Source organism: Osmerus mordax, chromosome 2 (genome assembly GCF_038355195.1).
Source record: "Osmerus mordax isolate fOsmMor3 chromosome 2, fOsmMor3.pri, whole genome shotgun sequence".
Taxonomy (NCBI): Eukaryota; Metazoa; Chordata; class Actinopteri; order Osmeriformes; family Osmeridae; genus Osmerus; species Osmerus mordax.
Window position 1 is genome coordinate 11,718,005 of NC_090051.1, and position 17,622 is coordinate 11,735,626.

Consider the following 17,622-nt stretch of genomic DNA (forward strand, 5'->3'; position numbering starts at 1 on the left):
AACGGAACGTTAAATCCAATTCAACCAACGCAATCGCTACCAAGACGAACACAGCAGTAGTCTACTACTGTACCGTAGTAGTACAATTTACCGGGGCAGCTTCTCCACACAGGGCTATATCGCATTTTGCGTTGTTACTGACAATGATCGCTACCAGTGAGCTTTTTATGAATGAGCGATTTTCCACTAAATAAATGTCAATCTTAGTTACGTTTTGGGGGGCATATTTTCAGTTAGCAGATGGGACTGTCTGAATCGCGATTCCATCTTCTACTGCCGGTAACGTCGTAGAATAATCTTCAAAGGGGGTTCTTTATTAATGAATGAATGCAATGAGTAGGCTAAATGCCTTAAAATATCACGAGAAGGGAAAAACTTTAAAGGACGTTTAAATCATAGAGATTAGGTCCATTTTTACACCGGTCTGCCAAATTTATTCGTTTTGATTCAACGATGAGGCTGCCTCTTGCAGGGGAAATGAGAAGATATCTATTTCATTCTACACTTCACTCGTATTTTCAGTTGTAAATGAGCAGCAAAAAAATGCTTTTAAATCTATGTAATCTTTATGAATAATAAGTATGCATTTTTATATAAAATATAGAGAAATATCAGTTGTAAAAATGTCATCCAAAAACGGACCCCTGTGCAACCGACGCAAGCAAGCACACCCTACAATTTCCCCAGAAATTGTACCCTCTCTAGTTATTGGGTGTGCTTTGCCTTCGGCAAGGGCACAACCTTTGTTCTCTGACATATATATTATTATTATTATTATATTTGCCCCCCTAAAACTCAGTCAATATTTGGCCTACATAGACAACGTAGGTGTCAAAAGTTTAGTCTTGGTAGCGATTGAGTTGCTTCTATTGGAATTTACGTTCCGTTGCATGATTTGGGCTTAAGTTAAGTTTTTGTGGCGAAAAGTGAAGCTAACGGTGGCTAATTTGCTAGCCACAGTCACTGACGTCACTAACGTCACTACGTCACTAACGTCACGAAAACACGCGTGACTACCTTTGGCAGAACATTCGTTTTGCATCTGTTAACTTGGGGGATAGCTAGGCTAACTATAGCTTTACTGCAAGGCAGCTGCAGAAACGCCACAAGCAAATAGGCCAGGGTGATAAATATTTACTCATTTTACTTTTGTGATATGACACACAATTGTGATGTGTAATGTACAGTATAAGCTGATATTATTAAGGAAGTACATCTACTTTCGGAAACAGTAGTCTACTATTTCACTGAAATATTAGCATCATGACATTAGCCTGTGTTGCCCGGGCAACACATACTACAGTGGTCTATGATGTATCTGTTTTCAATCGTTAAAATAAACATTCCTCACATATACATTTTCGTTGTAGGATTTATTCTGACATTAGTAAACGATTTGTTGGTGAAATTACCATTACCTGTGGTTTCAAACCAGTGTAGCTCACTGCAACGCTGTAGCTTACGCGAGACACACTACAAAAACATCTAGCTACAGTACACAGCTGTTTAGGAAGTCTAACGGCGACAGAAAATGTTCGGCACTCCCCTTACTTAAATCAAAAGTATATCTAACTACTAACCTGAACTTCATTGCCACAGCCTAAACGTTGTCAATCTGTTCATGAAAATAATTAATTTCAGCCTAAACCGTACAACGGAACGTTAAATCCAATTCAGCCAATGCAATCGCTACCAAGACGAACACAGCAGTAGTCTACTACTGTACCGTAGTAGTACAATTTACCGGGGCAGATTCTCCACACAGGGCTATATCGCATTTTGCGTTGTTACTGACAATGATCGCTACCAGTGAGCTTTTTATGAATGAGCGATTTTCCACTAAATAAATGTCAAGCTTATTTACGTTTTGGGGGGCATATTTTCAGTTAGCAGATGGTACTGTTTGAATCGCGATTCCATCTTCTACTGCCGGGTAACGTCGTAGAATAATCTTCAAAGGGGTTGTTTATTCATGAATGAATGCAATATGAGTAGGCTAAATGCCTGAAAATATCATGAGAAGGGAAAAACTTAAAATGACGTTTAAGTCATAGAGATTAGGTCAATTTTTACACCGGTCTGCCAAATGTATTCGTTTTGATTCAACGATGAGGCTGCCTCTTGCAGGGGAAATGAGAAGACATCTATTTCATTCTACACTTCACTCGTATTTTCAGTTGTAAATGAGCAGCAAAAAAATCTATGTAATCTTTATAAATAATAAGTATGCATTTTTATATAAAATATACAGAAATATCAGTTGTAGAAATTTCATTCAAAACCCCTGTGCAACCGACGCAAGCAAGCACACACTACAATTTCCCCAGAAATTGTACCCTCTCTAGTTATTATTTATTTTTATTTTTTTTGCCCCCCTAAAACTCAGTCAATATTTGGCCTACATAGACAACGTAGGTGTCAAAAGTTTCGTCTTGGTAGCGATTGAGTTGCTTCTATTGGAATTTACGTTCCGTTGCATGATTTGGGCTTAAGTTAAGTTTTTGTGGCGAAAAGTGAAGCTAACGGTGGCTAATTTGCTAGCCACAGTCACTGACGTTACTAACGTCACTGCGTCACTAACGTCACGAAAACACGCGTGACTACCTTTGGCAGAACATTCGTTTTGCATCTGTTAACTTGGGGGATAGCTAGGCTAACTATAGCTTTACTACAAGGCAGCTGCAGAAACGCCACAAGCAAAGAGGCCAGGGTGATAACTATTTACTCATTTAACTTTGTGATATGACACACAATTGTGATGTGTAATGTACAATATAAGCTGATATTATTAAGGAAGTACATCTACTTTCGGAAAAAGTTGTCTACTATTTCACTGAAGTATTAGCATCATGACATTAGCCTGTGTTGCCCGGGCAACACATACTACAGTGGTCTATGATGTAGCGTTATCTGTTTTCAATCGTTAAAATAAACATTCCTCACATATACATTTTCGTTGTAGGATTTATTCTGACATTAGAAAACGATTTGTTGGTGAAATTACCATTACCTGTGGTTTCAAACCAGTGTAGCTCACTGCAACGCTGTAGCTTACGCGAGACACACTACAAAAACATCTACAGTACACAGCTGTTTAGGAAGTCAAACGGCGACAGAACATGTTCGGCACTCCCCTTACTTAAATCAAAAGTCTATCTAACTACTAACCTGAACTTCATTGCCACAGCCTAAACGTTGTCAATCTGTTCATGAAAATAATTAATTTCAGCTTAAACCGTACAACGGAACGTTAAATCCAATTCAACCAACGCAATCGCTACCAAGACGAACACAGCAGTAGTCTAGTACTGTACCGTAGTAGTACAATTTACCGGGGCAGCTTCTCCACACAGGGCTATATCGCATTTTGCGTTGTTACTGACAATGATCGCTACCAGTGAGCTTTATATGAATGAGCGATTTTCCACTAAATAAATGTCAAGCTTATTTACATTTTGGGGGGCATATTTTCAGTTAGCAGATGGTACTGTTTGAATCGCGATTCCATCTTCTACTACCGGGTAACGTCGTAGAATAATCTTCAAAGGGGGTTCTTTATTAATGAATGAATGCAATGAGTAGGCTAAATGCCTGAAAATATCATGAGAAGGGAAAAACTTAAAATGACGTTTAAGTCATAGAGATTAGGTCAATTTTTACACCGGTCTGCCAAATTTATTCGTTTTGATTCAACGATGAGGCTGCCTCTTGCAGGGGAAATGAGAAGACATCTGTTTCATTCTACACTTCACTCCTATTTTCAGTTGTAAATGAGCAGCAAAAAAAAGCTTTAAAATCTATGTAATCTTTATAAATAATAAGTATGCATTTTTATATAAAATATATAGAAATATCAGTTGTAAAAATGTCATTCAAAAACGGACCCCTGTGCAACCGACGCAAGCAAGCACACCCTACAATTTCCCCAGAAATTGTACCCTCTCTAGTTCTATACTGTTTTGTTCGGCTTGACGTAGCGTCCATTATCTGGGTAGTAGGTGGCTTACTTGAGAGAGGTGGCGCCTTCCAGCAAGGGGGCCGAGCTTCAGCTCCTTCAGGCGACACGCCCCCCCAGTCTCGAACAGAGAAGACTGCTCGATTTTCTTACGATTTCAAAGCCTAATTTAACATACTTGTCTGTGTTTTTTTTTCATTCGAATTTGGATGGGTAGTTAATAAGACATTATTCTGTGGTGTGGTGAACTTGAAACTCGTTTTTAATTCCACTTTACAGGATCTTTAATGGCAGGTGAAGGTATTCCCAGTTAAGTAAATGAGTTGTACAAACTGCATCTCATAAAGAAAGTGCCAAAAACTGACCAAGAGATGGTGTAGGCCTACTTAGGGTAGAAGAATAAAGGCTGATCTAGAAAAAGATTGACTGGAACCCTTACAGGAGGGTGCATCAGGGCCGGCCCAAGGCATAAGCAAACTAAGCGGCTGCTTAGGGCCCCCGTGGCCACCAGCGGGCCCCAAGAGCACATGAAATTACAGTTTAATGTACGGTGTTTCTTCAATTAAACGCTGCTCTTGTTTAAACGCCGCACCAAAAATGAACATTGTGTAACTAGAAAGGTACATTTCCTGAAGAGTCAGGTGGCTGAGCGGTTAGGGAATCGGGATAGTAATCAGAAGGTTGCCGGTTTGATTGCCGGCCATGCAAAATGACGTTGTGTCCTTGGGCTAAATGTCTAAATGCATAACAGGAAGTGGGATCTGTTCCTGGGTGCAGCTGTTTTGCCTGTCATTCAACACCCAGGCCCCTGTTCATGTACAGGGAGTATCTGTCTTATATAAAGAGTTACACAATCTGGGGGAGGAGGGAAATTAGCCCAACCCAGACGTGAAACAGTCATTGAACTTTACAGAGCACAGAACACGAAGCTCGCTCTCTACACATTAAAAGGTAATTTTCAATACCTCTCACTGAAGTTTTTTAATTAATAAAATTGTAGTGAAAATATATTTTTTATTGCATTTTATGCCACGGAATCGGGCTGCACGTAGAGACTAGCCCTGAAGTTTGTACTTTTGTGGTGCAGCATGATGTGCACAGCAGCGTTAGTAACTTATCATTAATTTCACATGACCCGTAGTACAGTTATCGAATGAAGTCGATCGTCTTCTTCCTATAGGTCACAGGCTGCAGTTATGACCTCGGAGCCAAAGAAAGCTGGATATGAGGGTCGCTACATTCAAGGTTTCCAGTACTACCTGCAAAACTCAGAAGAACACAAACACATCTGTCAGTTTGTTGATAAGGTTCTGACAGGGGAATTTCCAAGGTACAAAAAGTCATATTTTTGTGTGTCTGTATCACATAAATTAGAGGGGGGTTAGTGATATATCTGATTGGCTGGTAGGTGGTGTTGAACTCTGTCTAACACGAGACAACTATCAACTCGGCACAAAACATCCCTTCCTATGACCGCACCTCGTCCATTAATTGTATATTGTATATAGCAGGACAAGTTATCACTTAGTTCTCAGCGTGAGACATACAAGGTGTTGCGTGAGAGCGTGAGAAATGGTTGAAATGCGTGCCCTTATTAAAAACTGCAACATATTGCAATTATGATAATCATTTAACATTTAACAACAAATGTTCAAATCATTTTTTTCTTTAGAATAGCAGAGGGGAAGACCAGTGTGGAGGTGCTGGGGGTTGGTAGTGGAGGAGGTGAGTGATGTCATGAGGTGATGCAACAGGTGGAGGGCAGGCCACTGCCCCTCCCTGTCGAACTTAGTAATCCTCTGTATCTGGCGGTTATATTCTCAGTCACAGACAGGGCTATTCATAACATCAGTGTTATTTAAAACTCTTTATTTGATATTTTTGTTAATTTACACAATAAAACACAATTAATAGACACAATTAATTAATTTATATATAATTTGGCCTCATGTTGCATCTACCGTATGTGGGTGTGTTTCCAGCACAGGTTGTTCCTCTCTTCATCCTCCATGTCAACGTGTGTGTGTGTCTTTTCCCTGTGTTGCAGGGGAGTTGGATGCCCACATGCTATCTGTACTGCAGACCAAGCTCCCAGGAACCCCAATCACAGCTGATATTGTGGAACCCAGCTCCAAACTCACTGAGCAGTTCAAAGGTGCTGCCCTTTCAGACCCCCCCCCCCCCCCAAACAAAAAACCCCACACAAACATGCATTTACTCACACAAACACACTCACACAGATAACCCATCTCAAAAAACATTTATACTCACTTCTGTTTCTCAAAGGACATAACAGTGTTTGGTTAACTGTCTAGAGCAGGGGTGTCAAACTCTGGAGATAATATCACATTTCTACTTGAGCTGGCCACCAGTAACGCAGTGGGGGGCTGCAAGGCCTTCTCTGCTGGCCTAAACACTATCAGAATCACTGCCTTATGTTTTAATATATATCTTTTTTTTTTCAATAAATATTAAATCTGGCCCGTGACTTTGTCCCAGTTTTTAATTTTGGCCCACTGTGTATCTGAGTTTGACACCCCTGGTCTAGAGCATAAGGCCTTGGTTAATGATGTCGGCTTCTATAATCTGATCTTTAGCTTTGGTGGCCAAAACAGCCAACCTCCAGAAGATTCTGTTTGCCTGGCATGGTGTGTCCTGTGGGGAGTATGAGAAGCAGGTCAAGGACAAAGGACAGATCAAGAGATTTGATTTCATACACATGATTCAGGTGATATAAGCTTTGTATACGTAATCAGAGTACATCAATCATCTTATTAATGCTACTAAATATAGCTCAGATTTGTATCATACAATCAGATGTCATTCTCATTATAAATGTAATGAGGATCTTCAACCATCTTGTAACTGGGCCTTTTCCTTGCATAGATGCTTTTCTATGTGGATGACTATGCAGCAACCATCAAGTTCTTCCACAGTCTTCTGAATGAGAATGGCAAGCTCCTGATCATCCATGAAGCAGGTCAGTGGACTGCAGGCTGGAGTGACATAGGGCAGGTTACCAACTGAGTAGCTAGTTGTTTAAAGAACCAGTATCTTGTAGCTGTGTACAGACATTGGGTTAAACCTCCATCACCATTGAACAGATCCTGATTTGTGCATTTCATGGAATCCTGATCTGAGATATTTAGATCTGTTTCACACAACTCATTTTCTTAAAATATGTATTCTTCTTAATTTCGTTGTTTTCTCTCCCTCCAAATCCAGCTAACAGCGGCTGGGACAAGCTGTGGAAGACCTTCAAACGAGAGTTGTGTACCAAAACAATATCCGAATACCTGTCGTCCGGAGAGATCAAAGGCCACCTGGACAAGCTGGGTCTGAAGTATGAGGAGCACATGATTCCCAACACCTGTGACGTCACCAGTTGTTTCACTCAGGGCAGCAAACAGGGCGAGCTGCTGCACGACTTCATGACTGACACGGACAACTTCCAGCAGAATTTCAGCGAGGAGGTCAAGGCGGGCATGCTGGACCTGATAAAGAACAAGTGCAGCATTCAGAAGGATGGCAGAGTGCTGTTCGACTGCACCCTGAGCTGTCTGCTGGTGTTTGCCTGAACCACCTGTTCTGTTAGCTGAGAGGAGGGATCGGGTGGTTGTTACTGATACCCCATCCTCTATCATTCTTAACTGTGGATATGCTGGTCCGTAGTTGCCTGTTAACCTTTATGTTGTTTTCCAATAAAGCTTTTGCATTACAGAGTTTTCTTTTCAGTTTTCTGTTCTTGTATCTTGTGATGGTATCATTGTTAAAACCAAGAGCATTATAGGGTTGATCAGGCACATTTTTGTACATGTTTCAGCCCAAGGCCGGTAGCTGGCGCTGTAACATAAAAATGCTCCAGCCAAGTCATGTAAAAGCTTTTGTCTTGATAAACACCAGGTGGTGCTCTAGGCTTTGAGATGAGATTATCAACTTAATTAGTTTGATACAATTGAAAATGTGAAGAAAAATGTCAATCCCTAAAAAAAAACATATTGTTAATAGGCTCCTTATCATGTAATACCTACAGCTCCCATTTAGACTAAATGTACTGGCCTTAAATTGTAACAGGGATACTTGGCAAGACTTGGTGTAGACAGCCAGGTTTGCCTCTTCATTGAAAAGGAACCTGAGTTAGTGACACTATTGTTCAGAATGGATGTTCCTATGTCGTCACTGTGCCACTGTGCCACTGTGTATGCATTTTGCATCGCCTCCAACCACAGAGGAAGGTCTCGTCTCCTGTTATCAAGCCAGGACATTCAGGCTTACTCATCCTCCTCATTAGCTTTAATAAGTCCGTAATTGAAATTCATTACAAATTCCTGTCAGTGTGTGTCCCCCTCCACCCCCCCCGCCCCCCCCCCCCCCCCCAGTGTGAGTGGGCTGACCGCACCTGCTCAGGAACTATTATTTGGGAGGTGGTGGGGGGGGGGGGGAGGCTCGCAACTCCTATCACCAACTGACAGAACATTTGTCATTCAGAAAATGAAGCTCTAGGCGGACTGAGGGACCTGATCTCCTCAGAAAACGATATTGAGGTGGAAAATCAGAAAGCCCCGTCTAATGAAAAAGGACTTACATTTTTATTTGTTATTTTTAACACTGCTATTCCAGCCAAGTACCGGTAATTAGGGATTGTGTAAAAAACAATTGTGGAAACTATCGTTTTGACCCATGTGAAAAGTAGCTTCAAATGGTGTATTACTGTGAAAGCATCAGTGCCCTCCATAAACTACTTCCGCTTCACGTCCTCCTCACCTCGGCTGTACTGTTGTTATTAGTGTTCTGAGAAGCATCTGGCGAGTGTGGTAGTTTCTTTCTCGGAATCCTTTGGCTGGTGATGTGAGCATTCTCCGCCAGAACAAATTCACTTCAAAGCAGGATACCACTGTTGTTCATTACTCCAGCCACCAGTTCACTATTTATACACATGTACATTTCTACCCCTGTATACATGTACCCCTATACTACTACTGGATTTACATTTATACTTAGAAAACTATTGTCCTCTATGAGGCAACGTGTGTTACAATACAGAACAGAAAGACATAGGATGTCACATTCATAACTCAGGTTACTTAAACCATGCTGGTGATCATACGATCACATTTTCTCAGTGTGGTTTGAAGACGTCATGCTCTCCCAGATCACATCAAACATCATCTACATCTACCTCCAGTACATCTACCCTGTCAGACAGACAAGTCGCAGCTCCAGGCCTTACCGAGAACTGCTTTGAACGAATGACCAAGTCGAGGGAAGAAGGGCAGAAAGGTTCTTCCTTGTCTTTTAACACACTTCCTCTACTTCCTCTCTGCAGAGAGTATCCCGTCTTTCAGTCCTTCCCCCTAGGTAATGAGGATTTGCCATTTTCCAAACCTCAAATGAAAGGAATAAATGTCTCTCTCACTGCTGAATGTAGTGTTTCCCCTCTCCTCTCTGAAGCCCTTAGAGCGGATCCAGTATCAATCACGGGCCCTTCTATCACCTTCCGCTTCAGCGTGTAGGCCCACTGTGATGGCGGCAGGTCATAAACCGTCTCTTTAATACATCAAACAGAGTTTAATGGGTGGACGCAAGGGCCAGACCTTGAAATACAGCTCTGATACCCCTGTCCTGTAAATGGCTGCTCTCTGCAGTGTATTTCATTCAGGAGAATTAGTGCTGTTTAGCAGCTGCAGTTATATAGCACCTGTCCAGCATCAGACCCTAACGAAAGCAAGACCTCTGATTGAGGATTCCTGGGTTGTTTCTCTCTCCATCTCTCTCTCTCTCTCTCTCTCTCTTTCTCTCACTGTCCCGTTCTCTCTCTCTCTCTTTCTGTTACTCTCTCTTTTTCTCACTGTTTCCTTATCTCTCTCTCTCTCTCTCTCTCTCTCTCTCTCTCTCTCTCTCTCTCTGTCACTCTCTCTTTCTCCCTTTGAATCTCTCTTTCTGTCCTATTAAAGGAGGTGTATTAAGCTCTGAGGAACAAGGTGGAGGAGAAGAAGATTGCCCTGCTTGAGGGGTGACTCCTTGCTTCACATCTGCTTGGTCCAGCAGCAGACAAGGCCTTGCTATATTCAGCCGAGGCTCACCAGGCTTGGATCAATCCTGGGCAATTACTGTAACTACAAATCAGTAGGAGGAATGGACAGACTCTACGGTAATCAAGTTTACCTTTGTCTGGCTCATTAATCTGGTGAACCCCTGCCTCACATGTTCCCTTCTACAGGCTTGTTCTTCTAAACCAGACTGTGCCAGATTAGCACAGATAAGCAGTGATAGTGATGTATGCCTGTTATTGTGCCACAAAGTATTTATGTGTAGCGTCATATAATGAATCTGTGCTGTGGAATATGAGCCGTGTCTAAATTCTTATTAATTGATCTGAGTTCATATCTTCTTGATCCATGACATGAAATTGAATATTTGGGAGAATTTATCATACTTGGGGGAAGGAGGGTTTGTGAGAAGTTGTCTTTCGAGTAGGGGGGAGAACAATTTAGTTGGGTTTGGACAGGGGCAGGGGAGACTTCTGGAGAAATTATGCATGTGTCTGAAGGATGTGATATAATTTTGGAGAGAAGTTAATTAACATTGGCTTGGAGCCAAGCTCTTAAGGCAAACCTGTATTTGCTCCTTTAATTAAGAGAGACACAGTCAGATGTTCACTTTGTCAATACGGAGAGGAGCTGTGGGCGAGAGGCTCCATAATTACCCGGCATGTTGCTTACCGACTTAGGAAGTCAGACTCACACTTCTCTCTGAAGGGCTTTCTACACCTCAAGACCTCCATGAGTCATTTGGAACATTCCAACCAAATTTACAATATATACTTTGTTGCATCTTGCTTTTTAGACAACTTCTGCATGATAATCCCTACTGCTTATCCTTGTTCTGCAAATGAGCATAGAATCTGTCCTTCCACCCAAACACCAACCAGGACACAGTGAGATTTACATGGGGTTATTACCAATGCTGGGATTACTTGTGTTTAAGCTCATGTCCCACACTGGGTCTTCCAGTACATTTCCCCACAGACCTGACTTGGTCTTTGCCTCTCCTGATCTTATTATGTCACAGTATATTAATCAGGTTGTGTCTAACTTTGCTTTTATTAAATGTCATTTCAGGCTCAGATTTGTTCAGAGGATCTGTAATCTTTTCCTTCTCTTGGGAACCAGCTCAATTGTGCATATGAAATTAAGTTTCCAACTGAATGCATCATGCAAAGGCAGACAGTGTCAGGAGTTGGGCTCTGTCTTTATAACGTCTTAGAAGGTGGGCTGTTTTGTGCAATGGACCTGTTTGGGGCACATAAGAAAGGCTTACAGCCCCTCAGAGAAGCTACACTGAAGACAACATAGTTGAAGATGCGGATTGCCTCACAGGGCGAGACAGACATGTATGTAGTTTAGGATGTTTCCTTCACAGCTCGTCGTATTGCATGAAATGAAACAGCAGGAGTTATCCCCAAGAAAGAGGTCTTTAAAATGTCTCACTCTGTGTACTCTGTTTTCAAATGAATCTTTTTGTTGTTGTCATTTTCACGTTGTATCACATTGGGTCATATGGCAGACTTGTTTTTTCTTGTTTCTTATTATTGACAGTAATTTATCAATATGGTGATATTAACAAAATCATGATTGATTTACAGTTGTCACTTTATTCTGTGTTGCATCTGATATAGCAGCAGTGAACAGATATTCCCATGTGTACCCTCTCTCTCGTTCTCACATGCGTCGATGTCAGAACCTTGTTGGATCAATATGCGTATTGATGAGCGTCCGATTGAAACCATTAAGGCTACAAGCCTTAATTCTTTACCTGAATTGATTTCATTTAAAATGATCCATGTTCATGTGGCAGAGCACGTTTGCTTTTGTGTGTTTTACCTTGGCTATGTCAGGCCGCTGTTATTCATCACAAGGGGAATCTCTTCACACCCCAATAAAACGCAGAGTAATGAAGCTTCTGTAGGCGCTGTCACTGCTTTATAAAGGATGACACAATTATATTTTACCAGCTCTCCAAAAATGCTGACAAGCTCTGGTTCAATAAAACGCAATCTGGAGAGAGTGAGGCAGGCTGGCTGCTCTGATGGGGAGGCCATAGCTCATGGTCTGCTGGGTGTCACTGCTGTTGCCCAGCCCTTCTCAGAGAAATGTTGCACACACCTGACACTCATCTTAGGGATCAAATCTAAAACGTGCGATTAAATATGTTTTGAAAACAGTGTAACAAAATATGCTGATGGACTTGAAAAAATGAGTTATACATTTTATCTGTTGACAAAATGGCTTAAATCTGATATATATCATACTGCATGTTGCATGGAGGTAAACTTGGATGATATTTTCCTCTGAACAAAGAGAGACTGATGTATGACTGGGCTAAGCAGCCAACCTCCCGATGTCGTGCGACAGAAGATGATGTCATCGCCATAAAAAGAGCACGGAAGAGACAGCGAGTGTGACTTTGAGACTGCAGACCACATCCTCCCTGCTGTTCTCTGGTTCCCTGCCGAGGGACTCGGCTGACTCTTCCAGCGTGGGCTGAGAGACACATCTGGCCCCCTGGATAATCCTCTGTCTTCCTCTGAGTAACACACACAGCTCAGCTCCATGTTGTCCTCTGACTGTGCTTTTCTTCTTGGCGTGGATAACTGGGACAGTAGCGGAAATTATATGTCATGTCTCAGCTTCTGTCCTCTCTCTCTTTCTCTCTCTTCCTGGTCACCAGGGCTTTGGAGCTGGTAACTTAAAGAAGATATATCAAGAAGCAAATGTTTTGAAATTTGTTGTTGTTATGTTACTACTTAGGACCTACATGGCTGTGTTACATGCTGTGTAAAACTACAATCTGGCTGAGAGAGGATAGAAATATTTGCTAGAAACCAGAATAGCTGGAAAACGAGACTTCCTATCCAAATACCCATGCAGCACAAGAGAATGATAGATGCCTCAACATAACAAAACAACATGAAGCAAGAATAATTATTGTGTATTTAAAAGTGCAGCTGTAATTTTGACAAGGGTCATAATCACATTGTGAGTGTGAACGAAGAGATTAACAATGAGCGTGATTGAACATCATGCATCATGGTAATGGAACATGTGTTTTGCATCCCGGAGCCTTCAGTATGACACCGATCCTCTATGGCTAACTTGTTTATTTATTAACCGACAAATTGTCTGCATCACTTGCTATCAGTGGAGCCTGACAAGAGCAGAGCGTAGGTGATGCATGAGCCAATATGTGGACTGGAGAGGACTCAACGTCGCACATCAATATGAAAATCAGTTTCTCGCTGCAGCAATAGCCCAGGGCAGTACATCCAGCTCAAAAAAGTTACTAATCTCAGGGTCATAAACCCTGCTTGAGACGCCTAAGGTCTTTCTGAAAGACAGAATTCAGAAATGTCATAGTTTTCCATTCCGGAGTCCCTGGACCCTCGGCCCAGCTTTAGCACACTTCCTTTAATAGTGTGTGAAATAGGGTGGTTGCCTTAACTAAGTGAAGGAGCAAATAAAACGAGAGAGAGGGAGGGAGAAAGGGAGAAATAGAGGGAGAGAGAGAGATGGAGGGAGGAAGGAAGGAAGGAAGGGAGAGAGCGAGAGAGAGAGAGCAAGAAAGGTGACCTTAGTCTCTGAAACGGTGGATTAAAAACTTCAAATACTCAGGAGCCAGAGGCTTCTATGCTCACTGGAGACAGACACAGAGACCAGAGGCACGTCCATAGTTGAATGGAGGATGCAGTAGTAAAACCTAAATCATCTTCCAGGAAATGATTTTCACTTCCACATAAAATAGCTTTATACCTGCATTGGTAATTGGTCATTGGTTTATCCCTGCAGCACCTGAGTGTCAATTTACTTTTGGTTTTTAATAATACATCAGCTTGTGATGCCATAAGATACACCTATATAGAAGTACAGTATACACACAGCACATCTTTCATTAAAGCCATTGTGATTAAAGAGAGAGAGCATTAGAAAGTATTTATAGCTAGATATTAATAACTTTAATTTCTATTTTAAGGCCAGTTTGATTTGATGGGTAATAGCAATCAAAAAAATTTTTTTTATTCCGTTACAAGCCATCTCAAAAGCATAGCCTACTCATGCACTGAACTGACTGGCAGATCTGTAGGCAGCAGAATACTGGAGGTGAATTTTCTGTATAGTTTCCCTCTCCCCAGCGGCCAGATATTAACTCAGCCAGCTTAATTACAGACTCGGCTTCTCAAAGGAAACAAAATACCAGGAAAATGATTTCACTCATGAGGAAAGAGGAAACAATGGCCTTCCAAATCCTGGAATGGATTTGTATCTCAAAGCTGGTGGTGAAGCGTGCTTGAATAGTGGCATCGCTGAGTGCTATAATTACTGGTGAATGACTTACTCTGAGTCCTTGACCCAGTTGAGATTCCTTATCATAACGCACGGCTCTGAGTCGAGATTACTTTTTAAACTTTGGGAAAAGCGAGAGGGGTAGCAGAAAACAAGCTGATGCCGTAGGAGAAATACATGGAAGACGCAGCCTAGAGCCATTTAAAAAGCAATAGCCCATTCCAAGATGCTGCATCGAACTGGCACGCGCGCAGCTCTCAAATTCCTTCTCTCCAACCAGATGGCAACAGAATTACACATTTTTTAATGTAAAGCATGAACCTCTCCAGGCTCCCAGAAATCTTCTTGGGATAGCCATTCTGGATTTATTTGCGGGAAAAGCGTAGTCTGTTATACCTGAGGGCAACTCGTCTGGTAAATACGACATTAAATGTCTTCACTCCTCGGATTGCTCTCCGTATTTGGTGCAACATCTCCACCAGGCTGTTGACCCTGTTGCTAACCGTGTGCTGAACGGTCACGTCTAGTTGGCAACTCTTGCTGTGTGTCAAGGGGAGAGGGTGCAAGAATCAGGAAATCCATAAAGTGAATTAATCTGGTTTGTCTATAAAATATGACTTCTTATGAGTCAGAGACAGAGCCCCTGTTCTGCTCCAGGGATGGCTTCTACATGTGTGTCATGGTGACTGTAACTAAATGCAAATGTATATATTACTAGTAGGTTAGGTCTTCTTATAGGACCGTTCTATATTGTAAATGTATATGCAAAGCCACCAAACAAAGTTCCATAATTGGGTGTGCTTTGCCTTCGGCAAGGGCACAACCTTTGTTCTCTCACATATATATTTATTATTATTATTATTTATTTTCCCACCCCTAAGGATCCGTCAATATTTGGACTACATAGACAACGTCAAAAGTTGTCAAAAGTTTCGTCTTGGTAGCGATTGAGTTGCTTGTAATTTTATTTACGTTCTGTTGCATGGTTTAAGTTGAAAGTACGTTTTTGTGGCGAAAAGTGAAGCTAACGGTGGCTAACTTGCTAGCCACAGTCACGAAAACACGCGTGACTACCTCTAGCAGAACATTAGTTTAGCAGCTCGTTAACTTCTGGGAGATAGCTAGGCTAACTAGAAAGTGCAATTCCTGCAGAAAATGCATTGGAATGCTGAAAGCTGAAATTATTTTTTTTTAATTGCTGAAAATACAGAAATGAGAAAATACCCGCAAGCTGAAATGAATTTCAAAAATCAGAATCAGAATGGGTTTTTATTCGCCATGAAAGTTTGCACAGACAAGGAATTTACTTTGGCAGGAGAGCCTACCTAGGCAGCCATTTTCGGCGCCAACTAGAAAGTTACAGCATAACATGAGGAGAGAGGAGGAGAGAAAAAGGCAACACCCAGACAAACCTCCTAGAGGAGTACAGTGTGGGAACAGACAAAAACCTCAGCACATAAGCACAACAACATTTACAAAAACACGTGACTTGCAACGGGGAGTGGGGGGGGGGGGGTAGACAAGCAGCATCTGGACCTGCAGCCATGGTAGGCGCTGGACACAGACCCGCCAGCCACCCTGGGGAAACAAGCAGGCGAAGGCGTTGGATGGGGGTGGGGGGGTGGTGATATCTGTAGTAGGTGAAAGTTAATGTGTGAGTAGGTCTGGGTTGGCGCCCTCGACCTAGGCCACAATCAGTCCGATTCTCCCTATGCAGATTGTGTTGGCCAGGAGACATCCTTGGTCATGACCCGGGCAGAGACCAAACCACAGATGTCGGTGGGGTGGGGGGGGGGAAGGGAGGAGCAAGATAGTCTCGCTTCAGCGCTCTCCAGGGGAGTTGTTTTCCAGAGACGGCCTTGGCCAGGGCCTGTGCTGGTTACGGGGCCGAAAGTGGATAAGATTGGGGTAGTTGTTTTGACGAGTAGCCGCAACTCAATTTTCACGTCCACCCTTCAGGAAGGTCTCCATGTCCTCCATCTTCCTTTGCAGAGCCGCAAACTTATCCCTGTTGTAATCAATGCTGTGTTGTAAGTTCACAGTCTGAGCTCCAACAACTCTGCCCACCGCATCAATCATATCGGGCAGCCTAACAGGGCTTTTGATGGCTGCAGCCGTTTCCTTAATTTTCCGATATACAAAGCCAGCGCCTATTCCAAGCAGAAAGTCTGTAATCATGGTTCCGAATATGAAGATGTCTTCAACGTCCTCCACGGAAAGCGGCGCTAGACACACGACACGCCAATTCTCCCACGCGTCCATCGTGTAGCCAGCTGCGAACGTCCCGTCCGGACAGTTGGGTTCCCCCGAACCCGAGCTTCTCTTCGAGAAGATGGTGTCAATAGCATTGAGAGACCAGCTAATTAATTCCATGCTTCTAGTTTCGGAGAGTGATGATGAGAGAGTATCTTGAGACAAGACAAGACACAAGACACAGCCAAGCAGGGAAGGTCAGGGAGGGGAGGAGAGAAAAATGCGACCGCCTTCGTCGAGAGCCAAAGATGTCACACAAAAGAGGCTGTGTGGAAACTAACAATGCTAAGAGCTGAAATACAATGCGGGAGAAGCTGAAAGCTGAACTGTTAAACTGTAGAAGTAGTAGAAGTAGAATATTCGTTTTAGTAGTGAAATTATAGTGCTCTTAGTCTTTAATGAGACGAGTTGACTGAATAGCTCTGTCTTGTGACTCCACTAATCAGCTAATACCAATCACCTGTGCAGGGCCGGCCCAAGCCTTTATGAGGCCTTAAGCAGAATTGATTTAGGGGCCCCTCTGTGACATTATTGATTATTCTTAATGCTTGATTATTCGCACACTATGTTGCCCCTCTCAAACCAAGGAAAAGAAAGGACAAGAAACTGGCTCCATGGTATTCAGAGGAAACCCGCACTCTTAAGAGGTCCACTAGAAAACTAGAACATAAGTGGCGTACCACTAAATTGGAGGTTTTCCGCCTGGCCTGGAAGGACAGCCTAATGGAGTACAAGCAAGTCCTCATCAGGTCCAGATCAGATTATTTCTCTAGGTTGATTAGTAAGAACAAACACAACACTAAGTTCCTATTTGATACTGTTGCAAATCTCACTAAGAAAGGTACACTATGTGTTAGTTCAGATTTCTCTCCCAATGATTTCTTAGATTTCTTTGACCAAAAAATCTCTGCAATAAGGGACAAACTACAGACTAGTCCTGGAGGAGTGGCCATCAACACTAAACTTTCCCCTATACCAAGCATGCTGCATGTTGAGGCTCTCACTCACTTTAACCCTATTTCTATGGAAGCGTTCATCGAGCTGATAGACTCCTCGAAACCCACTAGCTGCATT

At 42.4% G+C, this 17,622-nt stretch overlaps 1 protein-coding gene across 1 annotated transcript; it reads left to right on the top strand.

Moving 5' to 3' along the window:
- Positions 1-4,827: 4,827 nt before the first annotated feature.
- LOC136964305 (histamine N-methyltransferase-like) lies at positions 4,828-7,678 on the top strand. Its single transcript, XM_067258378.1, has 7 exons — positions 4,828-4,906; positions 5,136-5,285; positions 5,628-5,680; positions 6,003-6,110; positions 6,553-6,683; positions 6,842-6,935; positions 7,181-7,678. Exons 2-7 carry the CDS (start codon positions 5,152-5,154, stop codon positions 7,531-7,533), a joined length of 873 nt encoding a protein of 290 aa, XP_067114479.1. The 5' UTR covers positions 4,828-4,906; positions 5,136-5,151; the 3' UTR covers positions 7,534-7,678.
- Positions 7,679-17,622: the final 9,944 nt, after the last annotated feature.

What these genes read in the sequence shown, in the direction of transcription:
- LOC136964305 (XM_067258378.1), top strand. Translation starts at nt 5,152, where the DNA reads ATGACCTCGGAGCCAAAGAAAGCTGGATATGAGGGTCGCTACATTCAA. An exon ending in CTGACAGGGGAATTTCCAAG is followed by an intron (nt 5,286 to 5,627) that starts GTACAAAAAGTC and finishes TTTTTTCTTTAG; the next exon opens with AATAGCAGAGGGGAAGACCA. An exon ending in GGGGGTTGGTAGTGGAGGAG is followed by an intron (nt 5,681 to 6,002) that starts GTGAGTGATGTC and finishes CCTGTGTTGCAG; the next exon opens with GGGAGTTGGATGCCCACATG.